The sequence below is a fragment of the Lagopus muta genome, chromosome 5, assembly GCF_023343835.1.
Source record: "Lagopus muta isolate bLagMut1 chromosome 5, bLagMut1 primary, whole genome shotgun sequence".
Taxonomy (NCBI): Eukaryota; Metazoa; Chordata; class Aves; order Galliformes; family Phasianidae; genus Lagopus; species Lagopus muta.
Window position 1 is genome coordinate 1,115,932 of NC_064437.1, and position 15,473 is coordinate 1,131,404.

The following is a 15,473-nucleotide window of genomic DNA, read 5'->3' on the forward strand; positions in this document are numbered from 1 at the left end:
CGCTTCCTGCAGGGTTTACTCATGGAGGTTTCCCCGAGACGCTCAGAGCATTGGTTTGTGCGCTCGAGCAGCTTTACAGCCCGGGTCACTGCAAAAACCGACGCCACTTTCTGCCTGGGCAGCCGCTCATCAGGTGATTTTGTTGGACGAGCAGGCGGTCGGTCGTTGAAGCACGGGAATGGTGACAAGCGCCTCTACAGGCGGCTGCGTGCAATCGCTCGGTCCGCGCGTTGAAAGCTGCGCAGTTGCGGCGCTTGCTGGTTCAGAACTTTGTCTTCCTTCAGCTTCCCGTCACACTCGCTGAGATGCCGCCCTGCGGGGCAGGACGGGAGAGTTCCGATACCGCTGGGCTGCCCGAACCGCCGCCCCATGAACCACAAGCAGCGACCCACGCCGCCCGGCTGCGCGCACAGCTCCTCCGCCTCCTGCGCCGCCCTGAGGGGAGGTGCCGCTCCCGCCTCCTCCTCGAGGCGGCGCTGCAGCCCGCCCTCGGCGCGCGCCCGCCCCGCTCGCCCAATCGGTGGCCGCGCAGCAAATTCAAACCGTGCGGCGGTTGGGCCGCGTCCGGGCGGGCGCCCCGGGGTCAGCGATGGAGCGCCGCCCGGCAGCGCCGGGACCCTACCGTGCCACCGAGCTGGTGAGGACGGCGGCACCGGGAGGGGGCGGCCGGCTGGGCTCCGGGCCGCCGATGGGCCTCTGTCACGGCTGTGGGGAGGGACGTGCCGCGTTGGCAGCGACGCATTAACCTCATTTTGCTCCTGTGGTTGTTCCTGCCGCTTTGTCTTATTGCCGTTTATTACTATCAGCTTTCAGCTTTAACCTCCTGTCCCCCGTCTCTTTGTCCCCTGTGCAGTGGAATGAAATCACCAGGTACTTCCGAGCCGGCGTGCCGCTGAGGACGCACAGGCAGCACTTCAGAAAGCACGGCAGCTGTTTCACCGCCTCCGAAGCTGTAGATTGGCTGCACGAAGCGCTGAGGAACAACAGCAACTTCGGGCCTGAAGTGAGCAGGCAGCAGACTGTCCAGCTGCTAAGGAAGTTCCTCAAGAATCACGTAATTGAAGATATTAAAGGAAGGTGGGGGTCAGAAAGCCTCGAAGACAATGGTGCGCTATACAGGTACTGCACTGAGAACCAGCGGAACTGCAGAGTGGTTTGGGGTGCACAGGAGCACAGCGCTCATCAGTCCCAACCCCTGCTGTGTGCAGGTCACCAACCAGCAGCCCAGGCTGCCCAGAGCCACATCCAGCCTGGCCTTGAATGCCTGCAGGGATGGGGCATCCACAGCCTCCTTGGGAAAGAATTTTATTCCATGTTCAGAATTATTACCAAAAAAGAAACCAAAAACACCCCACTTCAGGATGGAAGTTCAGTCAAAAGCAATTATTGACAGAATTTTCCTCCACTGTCTTGTTGAGTATATACCCTGCTTACTGAAAGCTGTGCTCGTGCTTCTGTCTGTCCAGTGTTTTCCTTGACATGGGTGCTCCATGGAAGGGCTTCAGAGGGAACCCAAAGCAAATTTATTTTAGTAGCTCCATGCTGCAGTACTGATGGCCATCACTTCTCTGAGTCTGATCTTAGCGCTGTGTAAGCGGCTCAGCCATCTCCAACTTGACTTTGGAATTAAGAATAGGCCAGAGTATACTTTATAAAATGATTATGTTAATCAATGTTCTAAGGAGAAAAGAAAAATTTAATTTAATTTTAATTCAGCAGTTTTAATTCCCTGAATCTTCTCAGAAACATATCAAATCGTGCTGGTAAGGTATGGCTTCAGGTAAACGACTGCTTATATTTTTTTAATGTATTCTAAATGCACTTAATATCTTTCCTATTAATTCCAGGTTTCCTTCAACCTCTCCAGTTAAACCTCTACCAGCTTCATGTCGCCAAAATGAAAACTTAGGAACCTTCCCTAGAGACAGACTTCTTAAGCTGCCACATTTATCAAGGAGAACTCCGAAAAAACACGAATTGCTGAGACCTCTGGTAGTAGCACGTTTCTTACCTAACCTTAGCTACCTCATATTTCCTTTGTCTTTTAAAAACAAACAAAAAACCCTCACAGCTGGTAGCAGTCATCCTATGGGGACACGGTTGTGTCTCATTCCCATGTAAGTGCAGCAGTAAGTTGGTAGGTTCTTCTGGTCAGCAGTACAGAGCATTCATGTGGGTTTGACAGGAAGATGCAGTTCTGTTTGGTAATGAAGTGATGTGATGAAGCTGTTCTTCTTGTGTGTACAAAAAGGTTGTGTTAAACAATTGGTAAATATTCAAGTGAAATTCCTATATGTAAAACATGCAGGAATGTAAGTGATGTGCAGCAGGCACAACTGCAGCACAGCATTTCTGAAATGCAGGATTGTGCTTCTGGCAGAAGAACTGTAAGTACTCCTTACATGAAGCTGCCTTTTCCTCAATTTAATGGCAACAGGTTTGTTGGCAGGAAAATGTGAGGAGAGTGTTCTTAACACTGAGTGTTCTTAACGCTGGCACGTAATCTAGGTGCAGAGAAAGATGACTTGCCCTCCACCCCACAAGTTGCAGTCTTGGAACTGCTTCTGTATGATCTGGCATGGAGTTTTAATTGAGTTTACGTTCCAGCACTCGAGCATCTAATCCCATCAATATGGGAAACTTTGCTTTCTTATTGATTCTTCATTTTGGCTTGTTCAGTGCAGAATTATCCCTGCTTATAATATTTCAATGCATTGGGAATGCTGGAATGTGGAGCTCTAGAAATGAGCAGCACAATATGTTCTCGGTGAAACTTTAGATTTGTTCTTTTCATTTAGGACCAATAAAAGGCACAAATTTGCTAACTATTCTGCTTGCTTTTTTAGGAAACTTTGAATGTGCTTGGCCATTTTTTGTTTTTCAGGTTATTTAGTGCACATACTTTGTGGTCCTAAAGACAGGCTCTTTGCTGACTAATATACTTAAATTTTATGTGTTTCTATCCTTTAAGTTACTGTCTCCTGAAGGGCTTGCACACAAGGTCTTTATGCACAGTGTTGGTTTTGGCTTTCCAAGTGCATATGCTTGCATTTCAGTGCTGACATGATTAAGGTCATTTGCTGAATCATATCTTGGAATTTAATCCTTCACAAAGCAAGGTGTTTATTTCTCTTAGGGGCTTCCTTTCTTTCAGTATAACATGAATAAACCACTCACTTTCAGGAAAATGTGGAGAAAACAAAGCTGGATAAAACAGCAGAAAATGAAGAGGATGCACAGTGCAGGAAGGAAGTAAGCCAGGAATGCGTGCAAGAAACCTGGAGAAACATCATTCTAATACAGTAAGTAAGGAATGCAAAAATGCCTTCCCTTCCTGTGTGTATGCATGCTCTTTGCATGGCCCAGTGAAGGGTTTCACTTACAAACTCTTGAACTTGTAAAGAATAAAGGTGAATATTTACTATTATTTATATATGCTTTCCAATGTATTTTCTAACATCTTCTTTTGTACTTAAGAACCTTATTGTTTGAGTTATATTTTAACCCAACAGCTGTTCTTTCTGCTCCCTGTTCATTGTTTTTTGGTGCTTGTCTCAACAACAAGTGTGCCCTCAACCTCTTCTGTAAGAGAGGTTCCACCAAACTGCAAATCAACTTCCCAAACAGCTCTTGTTTGAATAGATGCTAAGATCTTGTTTGGTTTGGTTTGGCTTTTTTTATAACAGGCTTCTTAAACAGCATCTGTTTTCTTTCTCTCTACAGTTTGCAAACCATTTTAGGCCTCCCATCCTTGGAAGCAGTTCTGCAGCCAACACAGATAGTTCCTGAGCACATCATATACAATATGACACACACAAGCAAACACGGTGTTGTAATTTTGCAGAACAAATCAGGTAAGATTCTCCTAGCTTTGCTTAAAGTTTCTGGGTTATACAGTTACAGCAAAGGTAGGAATTGACTATGGTAATATATTTCATAGTGAGGCTTTTACATTTCCTTCTCTAAATTAGAATACATTTCAGTTTGCTCGTCTAGAAAATGTTGTAGGTGAGTTACATTACTTTGTAAGTACATATGCATAGTAATATTTGTAAGTAGACTCACTTTCAAACTAATGTGGTTACAGTATTTAAAGCCTGCGTGTTACTGTTTGCATCAGGTCTTTAGTATTTTGTGTAACAAATGCACTTATTTATTTTAGAAGACCTCCCTCACTGGGTGCTGTCAGCTATGAAGTGCCTCGCCTACTGTGAGTAATGGCAGAGCTTTCAAGTTCCAGAAACTTATCGTGGGAGTTGAAAGTGAAATATTCCAGCACGTTCAGATCAATTGTGAATTTCATTTTCAAACTCTGTGGGAAGATCAGCATTATTGTAGTTCAGAGATGAAGGGAAACATTCAGTATATGTGACTGTTTGGATGAGGACTGTGTGAAGGGATAAGTGAGTTTTCACTCAGCGCAGTGGGGCAGAACAGCCTGTTGAAAGTGAGCAGAACTCGGTGGATACAGAAAGTATTTCATGCTACTTCTGCTTACAGATGATGTAGTGCTGAACTAAATTCACGTGCATATTGCTGGCATGATTCAGCCTGGAGAAGAGGAGGCTCAGGGGAGACCTCATTGCTCTCTATAACTTCCTGAAGGGAGGTTGTAGTGAGCTGGGGGTCGGCCTCTGCTCTCGTGTCATCAGTGATAGGAGCAGGGGGAATGGCTTCAAGGTACGGCAGGGGAGATTCAGGCTGGACATGAGGAAGTATTACTTTTCAGAAAGGGTGGTCAGGCACTGCAATGGATGCCCAGGGAGGTGGTGGAGTCACCGAGCCTGGGGGTGTTCAAGGAAAGGCTGGATGTTGTGTTGAGGGACATGGTTCAGTGGGAGCTATTGGTGATAGGTGAACGGTTGGACTGGATGAGCTTTTAGGTCTTTTCCAACCTTGGTGATTCTATGATTCTATGATTCTTCTCTTGTGACACAGTTATTCCTACAGGAACAAGCTTTCACAATTCTATTTACACTGTGTTTGTATGTTTTTGTTTTTTGTTTTTTTTTTTTTTTTAATAAATACTGAATTTCCTTTCTTCACCTCTCTTTAGGGCCTAGAAATAATGATATGAGCCAGCCAACTTACAGTGGGTTTGAACGGGATGTCTTCAGAACAGTTGCTGATTATTTTCTCAATCTTCCTGAACCATTGCTTACTTTTGAATACTATGAACTTTTTGTTAATATTTTGGGTATGTATGAATTTAGAAATAACAGGGCAAGCTATAAGTTTATATCCAGTGGGGGGAAGAACATATCTGTAACTCAAAGTGAACCGTGAGCCCAGTAGTCTGTATGGCAGCTTGAATCTGGGGCTTGTCTTCAATGCTGACATTCTGTATTGCATCATTAACAGGAATGCAATTGTATCTCATTCTGTGCAAATCACCATCTGAGAGAACTTTCTAAATGTTCAGTAACCATTTAAAAACACTTGCTCATCTTTTGCAGTCTGTTGGCATTCTTTATTCTTGCATGTTGGTTGCAATTGACTGCTTGGGGATTGAGCTCATTTTTTCCCTTATTTTACTAACTACTTAGTGTCTTATTTGTTGTCCTCTGTTCAGGTAGCGACTACATTTCTTTCTGAATGTTTGCTTTCATACCACTTGCATCTTAATTTATATTTCATTTTCTGATAGTTATGTGTGGCTTCGTCACAATTCCAAATAAATGCAATGGAAAACATTCAGTCCGAGATGAGACCTGTGACCCACAGCCTTCAAAAATTCTTCACTTGAACTCTTTCAAGTCAACTGAATGTCTTCTTCTAAGCCTACTTCGCAAGGAGCCAAAGGGAAAGAAGGAGGAGTATGGAGCTTCCTGGAAGTCCTCTTCAGAAGAGTTAGCTGTTCAGACACAGCGTGCAAGGAAATTGCAGCAGTGTGAGCTGACAAGTAAACGAGGCAGTGCTGACAGTCTCATAGGAGGAAGTTGTCAGAATCTTTCAGGTTTCAGGAATGAACAAGATCTGTCTCTAACACTGAAGACGAGATGTTACTCTTTGGAAAGAATTGGAAACGCTGCCTCAAGAGTACATCATAAAGGAGGATCGGATTCCCTCGGGGAAACTAATGTCTTGAGCACAAGAAATAAGGAGCAATGGCTACCATGTGTGGCTAAGACTGAGTCTGTGTTGGAGTTGGGTTGTGAAAACGCATGCCAAAAACAAAGTGATGGTTCAAAGAGAGTGTCTGCCTCAGTTCTTCAGGATAGAGAGCTATTTAAGGAAAATCTTAAATCCAAGCAAATATGCAGGTCTCAGAGTTTACTTGGGAGCAGGAACTCCAGAAGTTGCACCAGCATCAATGCCCCCATTGCTGAAATCACAGTAAAGCCGAGGTCTCAATTCTGTGGGCAAGGAAGACCAAATACCTCAGCGGCTGCTTCAGTGGGCATCAGGACTGAGGTTCCTGATGTAACCATCAGTCAGAGGCTCTGCAGAAGTACCACAGCACTTTCAGAATGCTCTTTTGCTCACTCTTATGTGTTGACTGGCACGCAAAGTAAGATGGCTTTACAAGCATGTTGTATTGGCTTATTGTGTTGACTAACTAATCTCTGCTTCCTTACTATCTTCGACATGGTTACTAGTGGTTTTTTGTATCTGTGTAACATGAGGGTTTGAAAGAGTTGTGAAGTTGTAGCGTTTAAAACTATTTTCATAGCTCTGTTACCAAATGGTCATGTTACCTTTGGCTTCTCAAATTAGATCTGCCAGAACCTTCCTGTCCAGGTAAGCAGTGATGCTTCTGACCTCAACATCATCTGGAGGAGAACTCGCACAGATCTGCCCTTTGGAGACATCTTTTTAGAACCTTTGAAACGTGCTTTCTGGGGATGCTCTCAGAAATAGCATTAGGCTATTACCTCAACTGTACTATGGCACTAATTGCACAAGCAGTTTATAACAGTGAAGTGATCTGGGGACCCCCATGCACAAAAAAAACCACATAACATTGATCTACAGCGTCACAGCTGATTGATTGCTGTGAAGATGAAACAAACACAGATCGTCTTCATTAGAGGGGGGAAATTATTTTACTGAATAACAATCTGAAAAGCTTGTTCAAGTCTTCATGACGTCTGCATTACGATCACCTCGTAGGTCTCCTTCAGCCTCACTTAGAAAGGATTGCTGTTGAGGCCCTGCAGATCTGCTGCTTGCTGCTTCCACCACCAAACCGCAGGAAGATGCAGCTCCTGGTGAGGATGATGGCTCGCATCAGTGAGAACGTCGACATGCCGCGGCTGCACGACGCCATGGGCACGCGTTCTTTGGTGAGAGAAGTGTGGCTGCTGTGTGTCTGTGTGCTGAAAATGCTGCTGAACGAGTGCTGAGGATACCAGCAGTAATCAGGACTTCGGTGTCACTGGCTTGTAATTGAACAGTGATTAATGGACAGATCTTTGATCTCTGAAGCGTTTACAGAAATCTAACTTGAGGCAAGCGTTTCCTTGTCCCATACTAATATGTTGCAAATACTGATGTTGTTTTTGCTTCTTCTGGGAGAAGGGAAGGAACTCCTCAAAAAACCAAAGGGTGTGATTGTTCAGTCTGCTTTCTCAATCCGCTGTCATCTCAGATTAAAAACTGTTGGCAGCAGTGCTTGTGGATGACCTTTCTTGGGGTAAATATTTGTGTAGCTGAAGTTATGACATAATCCATTCCAGAGAAAAAGGAAGACTTTGCTTAGCAAGCTCATAGGCCAGCTTCTGGGTCTGAAAGTAAGCCTTTACTGGGACGATTCAGGTTGTTAGTAATGCTTGTACCAAATAACATTAAAGAACGTTATCTGCACATGGCACGTAAGGCTACTGAAGATGAGGAAATAAGGAGACTGTAAAAATGTTTTTAAAAGTTATTTCAAACTGATTGTTGATAATCACTATTTCTTGAACACCTTTAGAGCCAGCCTAACCTGCCATCCCAGTGGCTCGAGACAGCTAATAGGGCAGGTACATTTTTCAATTGGAGGCAAGACTTATTACCATCTTTAAAAGGCATTTCTTAAAAATATGACTGTAGGACTTGTACTCTTCTGTACTGAACAGTGTTTGGGGGGTTTCTTGTTTCCTCATCTGAAACTATCAGTTTTCCTCCTCTCTTGACCAGTCAGCATGGGCGAGAGAGACTGCAGTGAAAGCTGTCATTGGCAGATTCATTGTGCCACTGTGTGGAATGGAGGGCAGATCCCTCAGCTGCTCATACTAACGATCTGCTACGTGCTTGTAGATGATACAGACTTTCTCTCGCTGTGTGTTGTGCTGTGCAGAAGAAGTGGATCTTGACGAGCTGCTTTCTACACGATTAGTTTCATTTCTCATGGACCATCAGCAGGAAATATTTAAAGTACCAACTTACCTGCAGGCTGCAGTGCAAGATCACATAGAACACATGAAGATGGCTCAGGTTGGTGGCATAGCAGAAGTTTAAGTACCTTTGCTGGCTGCAGAGTATTTGTTACTTCTATGGGGTGGATGAGAACTGCTGATAAAGCTCCAGTATAATAAAAGCAAACTTGTATTAAGCTGTTGGTGCAATCATAGACATCAGCTACTTTATAATCCCTTGCAACTTGTGGCTGTAAGTCTGTGTGTTTGGACGTTAAATATGGTAGCTTCTTACCAAAGCGGGACGTTGTTTGACTTCAGAAGCCCCTTTCTTTGGTTTTTATTTCAGTGCAAACATCCAGGGGAAGAAATCTGTGCCATATTACCAACCTATTCGTACTGTGAACAAATAACCCCTCAGGAGTTTGAAGAACAGAAGGTTTCTACTTCTCAAGCTGCTGTGGCAGAGCTGTTGGAGAACATCATCAAAGATAAGAACTTGTCTGTGAAAGAGAAAAAGAAAAAGTTAAAGCAGGTGAGGAACTTAGTGGATATTTCAGCAATTCTGAAAGCGCTTTGTGTGAAAGAAGAGCTCAGTCATGAGACACTGCTGTCAGCATGAGCAGACTATTGAGAAAATGCCTGTTCTACAGGGAGCACTAAGTGCTGTTTAGTGGTTTTTTGGGCTGTATGGGATGACTCTTAAGAGCAATGTCTAAAATAGCATTTGAATCTGTCTAGCAACAGTGATGTTCAGCAATTCAAAACAGCACAAAACTTTGCTCTTTATTAAATAAGATGTTACTGACTACACAGATGGTCATTAAAATGGTGTAAATGGACATAAAGTTAAGAGGAGACAAATGGTGGCTTTTTTCTTCCCTTAAAAGTTCAAACTCAATCTATTCACAAGTCTGAAGCATTCTTTTCTGTGGCATTAGCTTTGTTTTGTAACGTGTATGTTGCTCAAGATTATCTGGCATTTCTGTGGCCTACCAGCATGTTGCCTAATACTAAAGCTGCAGTGCAGCAGTTCTGGCAGGATTTAACACTGGAGTTTTTTTCTTGTTGAGAAAACCTTTGGCAAGTGTTTCTGACCAACTGAACAGTATTGTAGTATTGTACTTGTCCTAGAATCTCTTTAGCAAATCTCGTGACTCAAGTTTGAAAAAGCAGCTTTCCAAAGCAAGCATGTTTGTTCTGATGCCCTTTCCACCACCAGCCTCTGCAGCAGGGACTCCCACATGTGTTGTGGGAGCTTCATTTTCCCAGCACTGAACTTGAGAAGCCTGGCCTGTTGTTCAAGTTCATGGGAACTTCCTGCATGTAAAGAAGAGTAGTTAATTACAGCTGACTTAAACCTCAACTTCTGAGTAAGCAAGCAGTAAGAAGTGATGCACGGCAGCACATAGAGCAGGTGAAGCAGGAAGGAAGGAAATAAACTACAACAGTCTAATGTAAAACTTGAAGTATATGCTTACATTTCTGTGAGCTCCCACCAAAATCCAGAAGCAGCTTGTACTGTATGGGCCATGGATTAGCAGGGTTTGTGTCAAACTGTAGGATGGCTGTATTGAGGTCGTGCTGGCTGTGCTGGAACAGTGAGCAGTGTGATCAATCTCATCTCTCTGCAATGATTATACAGTTTTGATGCTTTGAATTAGGAGAAGCCAAATGCATGCCGCTTCCAAGGGGGTTACAGCCAGCTTACATCAACATCAAAATTACAAATGATGTGATAATTTTCAGTAGGCTGTGAATTCTACTTAAGACTCCTAATCAACCTTCCAAAGGAAAGCAAAGGATACAACCAGAATATCTCTAAAGCCAGAGATTTCTGTCCATCCTTGTCTCTGCAGGAACTGAAAATAACTCCTCTGAAGTAGTTATCTCTCTGAGAGAATGCCTGCAGAAATCTTCTGCATCCTAACTTCTTTTTGGTGAAACATGTTCATCATCATGGTTTTTTCTGTTTGAAAGACTTGTCCAAGCATAAGCCAAGTACATACCCATGCTGACAGCATGTCTTCAAATGGTGACCGCTAAGTCCTACTTATAGGGTAAAAACTGGTCACGGTGTTCAGGATGAAATGGCTGGGGACAGAGCTGTGTTTGCTTTTATTCAGTTGTTCACCATCATTGCAAGCAGCTGCCATTTCAAATGGAGATGAGGGCAGGCGGTCGCAGGTTGGAGATGGAGTGGTGTGGGTCTGTTGGAAGCTGTGCTGGTTACCACAGCTGAGAACCACGAGAATCAAATGACTTCTCTCACTTCAACAGCAGATGAAGGTCTGACAGAACTTCTCATTCACTGTTTATCAGTCAAGCTCAGGAGTGCAAAGGGCTGCAGCTTTGGTCAGGTGTCACAGCAGAGGTGTGACACAGCCTGATGCCTTGCCCTTCCTGCTGATGTATCTGTATGCAGTCATTCCTGCTTGCGTCCTGCATCGCTGGCTTGCATGTGTTTTTGTTGCCTTTCTTTGTCTGATTTAATGCTTTCTTGTGTACCCTCTAGTTCCAGAAGGAATATCCTCTGATATACCAGAACAGATTTCCAACCACAGAAAATGAAGCAGTGCTGTTTGAGAACAAACCTACCATCAAACAACCCATGCTCAGCCTAAGGAAACCCAAATTTCGCAGCCTGAGATATTAATGTCTGCTGCACATTGCCTGGGGGTGTGCCTGACCAAGGGGTGCTTGCAATGGAAGGGAGTCTGCAGTGGCTGTGCATGCAGAAGGAAGGAATGTTTACATGAACACTATGCTGAGAAGTGCCAAATAACTTGGTTTTTTGTTTTTTGGAAGTTACTTATATTTATTGTTTTCCTAGAAGTTATTTAACTGTTTACAAATTAATCAATCTATTGTGCCAAGCGAAATAAGCGTGGAAATGAAGCTACTAATTACCAAAAATTTGTATATGGTTTTTATATGGGAAACTAATGATGTGCATATTGTAATGTCTGTAATGTTTATTCAGGAGCTGGTGCCATGAGTTACAGTTTGTGTGCACTCCTAATTGTTTGCTTGGTGTGAATAAGTGCCTGCCTTGTTTTGTTTAAAGACAAACATTTTGAGAAAGCAAAGTTCAGTTTGGAACTAAACTAAAACTTGTTTTTGTTATTTCTAACGGGGCCAGAAATTCACCAGAAAGGGATTATCTGGCTCCTTGAAATTCTTGTTTCCTCTCATCCAAAACAGTTCTTAAAATATTTATTTATATTAAAGCATTCTGTGTATTTCTGCTGTTTCCCTGAATGCCTATTTTGGGTGTAATGAGACACTTCTCAAACAGCACTGGGTGACATCAGCTGGGACAATGAACAGAATCCTGATGCACTGAGCTTCCCTGTTTTGTTCCCAGAAGTAAGAAGTGGATCTGTGTCAGTGCTTCTGTGAGAGAGCAGCTTAAAGTGTTTCCATAATAAGGTTCCAACTCAGCATTTGTATTTACATATGTATATATATATATATATATATATATGTGTGTGTGTATGTATGTATGTATATATATATATATATATATATATACACACATACTTTAGTGTTATTCATAAGGCTCTCAGCTCACGATTGTCACTTCTCCATTGTACATCATTCCTATGTGGTTTTGTCCTTTGGGTGTTCCTGGCTTAGAGTGTTCACCCTTAATTTCAGCCAATATTGGTCCCACTTCACTGTCCTGTGGTACCCTGGTGCTCACACAGCTGCTGGACAAACCATTTGTAATGCCTGTGGACAGCTGCTAAGCATCCCCCACCTGCAGAAACTTGCTTCTGCTCCTTGGACTGTTGGGTGTTTCATAAATGCATTAGTTGTGTTCTAATTAAGCAACTTACCAGGCTCACGTTTCTCAGGACTTGCCTTTCAGCAGCTTGCCCTCATTGCTCAGTCCTTGATCCATGTTATTTAATGTCATTTAATTATTTAATGTTCCCTTCTGAGCTTTTAACAAACTTAAGAAAAACTTAAACAATAAACAGAAGCTGACCAGCAGTGGGCAGTTTCCACAGATGGAAATAGCCAAGGAGGGCTTACACTAAAAATCAATCATTTTGTCTCCAGTGAGCTTTTAACCACTCTTTCCTTTTGCGTATCTGTAATTCTGTTTGGGGAGCAGCTCATCAGGCACGAAATGGCAGGCTGTAACCTGTCAATGAGGTGTAAAAGGATTATCTGTTGCTTGGAGCATAGCTTTGCTCTAAGAGCAGTGATAGGAGGAAGGATTCATGGTTGCCTTCCATTCACTGGGGAAGAGAAAATGTTTTGGTGTGGCTGTACCAGCACACACACACACACTGCCAATGAGGGCTCAGTGCTGCACAGCTGAGCAAAGGTTTGGTTCTGCTCTGCTCCCCTTTGCTCTGAGAGGGGATGCTGGTGTGAGCAAAGGGCTCAGGGCTGCTTCTTAGGTTCCACCCCACACTTACCAAAGTCCACGTGTTCCTGTATCCGCACTGTGGCTTTTTAATTTGCTTTCATGTGAGAATTAAACTCCTATAAGCGTGTTTAGTTTGCTTTTTTTAAAGCCCTCGACTGCGTTTGAGTGTCATGGTGTGTTTGGAGAAGATTTATTTGAAAAGCATGTTAAGCTGTCACTTCCAACAAGGGTTAGATCTCATGGATAGCTTGGGTTGGGTATTTGGAGATGCTTTTTCTCCAAAGAGTGCTCAGCACTGCACGACTGCCTGGGGTTGGAGGTCAGCATCCTGGGGGCGTCCCACAGCTGTGGGGGTGGCACTGGGGGTGGCTGGGGAGCTTGGAGAGCTTTTCCAACCTCAGTGATTCTGTGGTTGTAGGAGAGAGGAGCCAGCAGTGCCTGGTGATGCTGGCAGTGACACCTCTCCCCTGCCATCACTGGTGTCACCTGGTTTCTCAGCACGGCGCAGGATGGGGACTTGGTGACTGCAGCGCAGAGCTGAGATGAAGTGCAGCTCCAGTTCCTCTTTTTGGTTGTGTTTTTTTTTCTTTGTAATCTCTTCTGCTCGGGAAGAATTTAGGTCTCTGAAAAAACCCTCAAAGCTGCTTTTTGTGTGAACAGCAAGACAAAGCCCCGCAAGGCATCGGGAGGATTTTGGCCTGAAAGCCACCTCTGTTCCAGCACTGAGCCCGTTGGCTGCACGCAGCTCCCAGCACTCCTTCCTGCACACCCATAAAAACCCCCATGTGGCTCCAGGAGCCTCAAATCCTGCAGCGAGACAATGTACAGCCAGTGAGTGCTGCCGGGGCTCCTTACGTGGGCTGGGGGGGTTGTTGCTCCTTGGGGCGGTGAGGTTGGGATCGCGTGGGGTTTTGGGGCACTGAGGTGCTGGTCCGTGTTGGAGGCAAGGACCAAGTGCCACGCAAACTACGTGCTTTGCTAGAGGTAGGAATTGGAGCTTAGCAAATAATTCTCAGCTGTGTACTGCAAAACACTTTGCTTAAAAATGTTAGGAATTACTCAAGGCTTGGGAGAGGTAAGGTGGATGTTTGCTACTGAAAGGTGTCCTGCTTCCTGCGTCAAATGTCCTCGGTTTGTCCCTTGTGCCTGCAATAGACCACTTGTATGATGAGCTGCCTGCTGTCCTGCTGCTGGTTCCCCCTCTGTACCCCCAAGACCTCCTGTTGTTTCTCCCTGCTCTCCTCACTGGTTTTTGCAAGCGACAGCTTTGTCCTCCCAGCACCACTCGGAAGCTGCAAACATAGGTCTGGTGTCCCTTGCAGGGTGGAGCATCCCGCAGGAGGCTACAAGAAGCTCTTTGAGACAGTGGAGGAGCTGTCCTCCCCCGTCACTGCCCACGTCACAGGTTTGTGTGCCCTCACCACCTCCTGCCCTGGGAGCCCCATGCTGTTCTTGGTCAGGTCTGGGGGACTTGCAGGTCCTGGGACACAGGGATAAATGAGATCAAGGAAGTTCACACGTTTGGGACGTGGCTGAGTTGATGTACAGGGAGTAGAGGAAGGACAGAGCAGTTGAGTGATCTTTGGCTTCCAAGGATCCCTGTCGTATGGCTCTGTGGGGTAAGAAGAAATCATAGTCCTAAAGGCTCATCAAGGGCTTCTCTCTGGAGGACAGAAGGCTCAAGGGAGACCTCATTTCTCCTCACAGCTCCTGGCAGGAGGTTGGGGTGAGAGGGGATCAGCCTCTGCTCCCAGGGAACAGCAATGGGATGAGATGATGGCTCACGCTGTGCAGGGCAGGGCAGGCTGGGTGCTGGGGGACATCTCTGCTCCAAAGAGCGCTCAGCACCGCACAGCCGCCCAGGGGTGGGGGGTCAGCATCCCTGGGGGTGTTCAGAGCTGTGGGGAGGTGGCACTGAGGGACGTGGGCAGTAGTTGGGCTTAGGGATCTTAGAGGACTTTTCCAACCTGAATGATTCTGTGATTCCACAAAAGCATCCATGATCTTGTCCTTAAATAATAACAACTTTTAAAAATGAATAAACACAGGATAAAAAAGCAGACAAAATATTTTGACTATTCTTCTACATCTGCTGCAGGCAGGATTCCCACCTGGCTCAGGGGCAGCCTCCTAAGATGCGGGCCTGGCCTCTTTGAGGTCGGGGCAGAGCCATTTTACCACCTGTTCGATGGCCAGGCACTGCTGCACAAGTTTGACTTCAAGGAGGGACACGTCACCTACCACCGCAGGTGTGGGACGCAGCCAAGGACTGCGGTTCTTCTGGGGTCTGTGCTCACTGGAGGAGCTCCAGCAGGGAGCTGTGCCCAAGTGAGGCACTGGGGCAGAAAAGTGGGGGTGCCCCGTCCCCAGAGGTGCTGAGGCCAGGCTGGATGGAACCTCGAGCTGCCCATGGCACGGGGTTGGAACTGGACAGGATGGAAGGTCCTTCTAACCCAGCCATTCTACAGCTCTGTCAACAACAGCACATGGCAAAAAAGGCAGCCTTTTTACAGTTCGGAAATGTTCTGTGAAGATGAGGGCAGCAGGGGCTGCCTGCAGCTGCACTGACAACGTGCTCCTGGGGGTTGCAGCTGCCCGCCATGTCCAGGGCTCCAGCACTTCACATGCTGCAACGCAACCCTGGTCACTGCCAGGGGCTGGACTGAGCTCTCATGAGCCTCATCACAAAAAGTATTTGTGTTTATTTTAATTGAATTGCCTTGCTTGTTGCATTGGTGTGACTGTCTGTA

At 45.3% G+C, this 15,473-nt stretch overlaps 1 protein-coding gene across 1 annotated transcript; it reads left to right on the forward strand.

Annotated features, from left to right (window-relative positions):
• The first annotated feature begins 506 nt into the window (after positions 1-506).
• Positions 507-11,581, forward strand: DEPDC1 (DEP domain containing 1). Its single transcript, XM_048946621.1, has 12 exons — positions 507-637; positions 854-1,119; positions 1,848-1,992; positions 3,184-3,302; positions 3,724-3,854; positions 4,163-4,210; positions 5,057-5,197; positions 5,648-6,511; positions 7,114-7,286; positions 8,242-8,418; positions 8,689-8,874; positions 10,855-11,581. The coding sequence occupies exons 1-12, from the start codon at positions 590-592 to the stop codon at positions 10,993-10,995; spliced, it is 2,439 nt and encodes an 812-aa protein (XP_048802578.1). The 5' UTR covers positions 507-589; the 3' UTR covers positions 10,996-11,581.
• Positions 11,582-15,473: the final 3,892 nt, after the last annotated feature.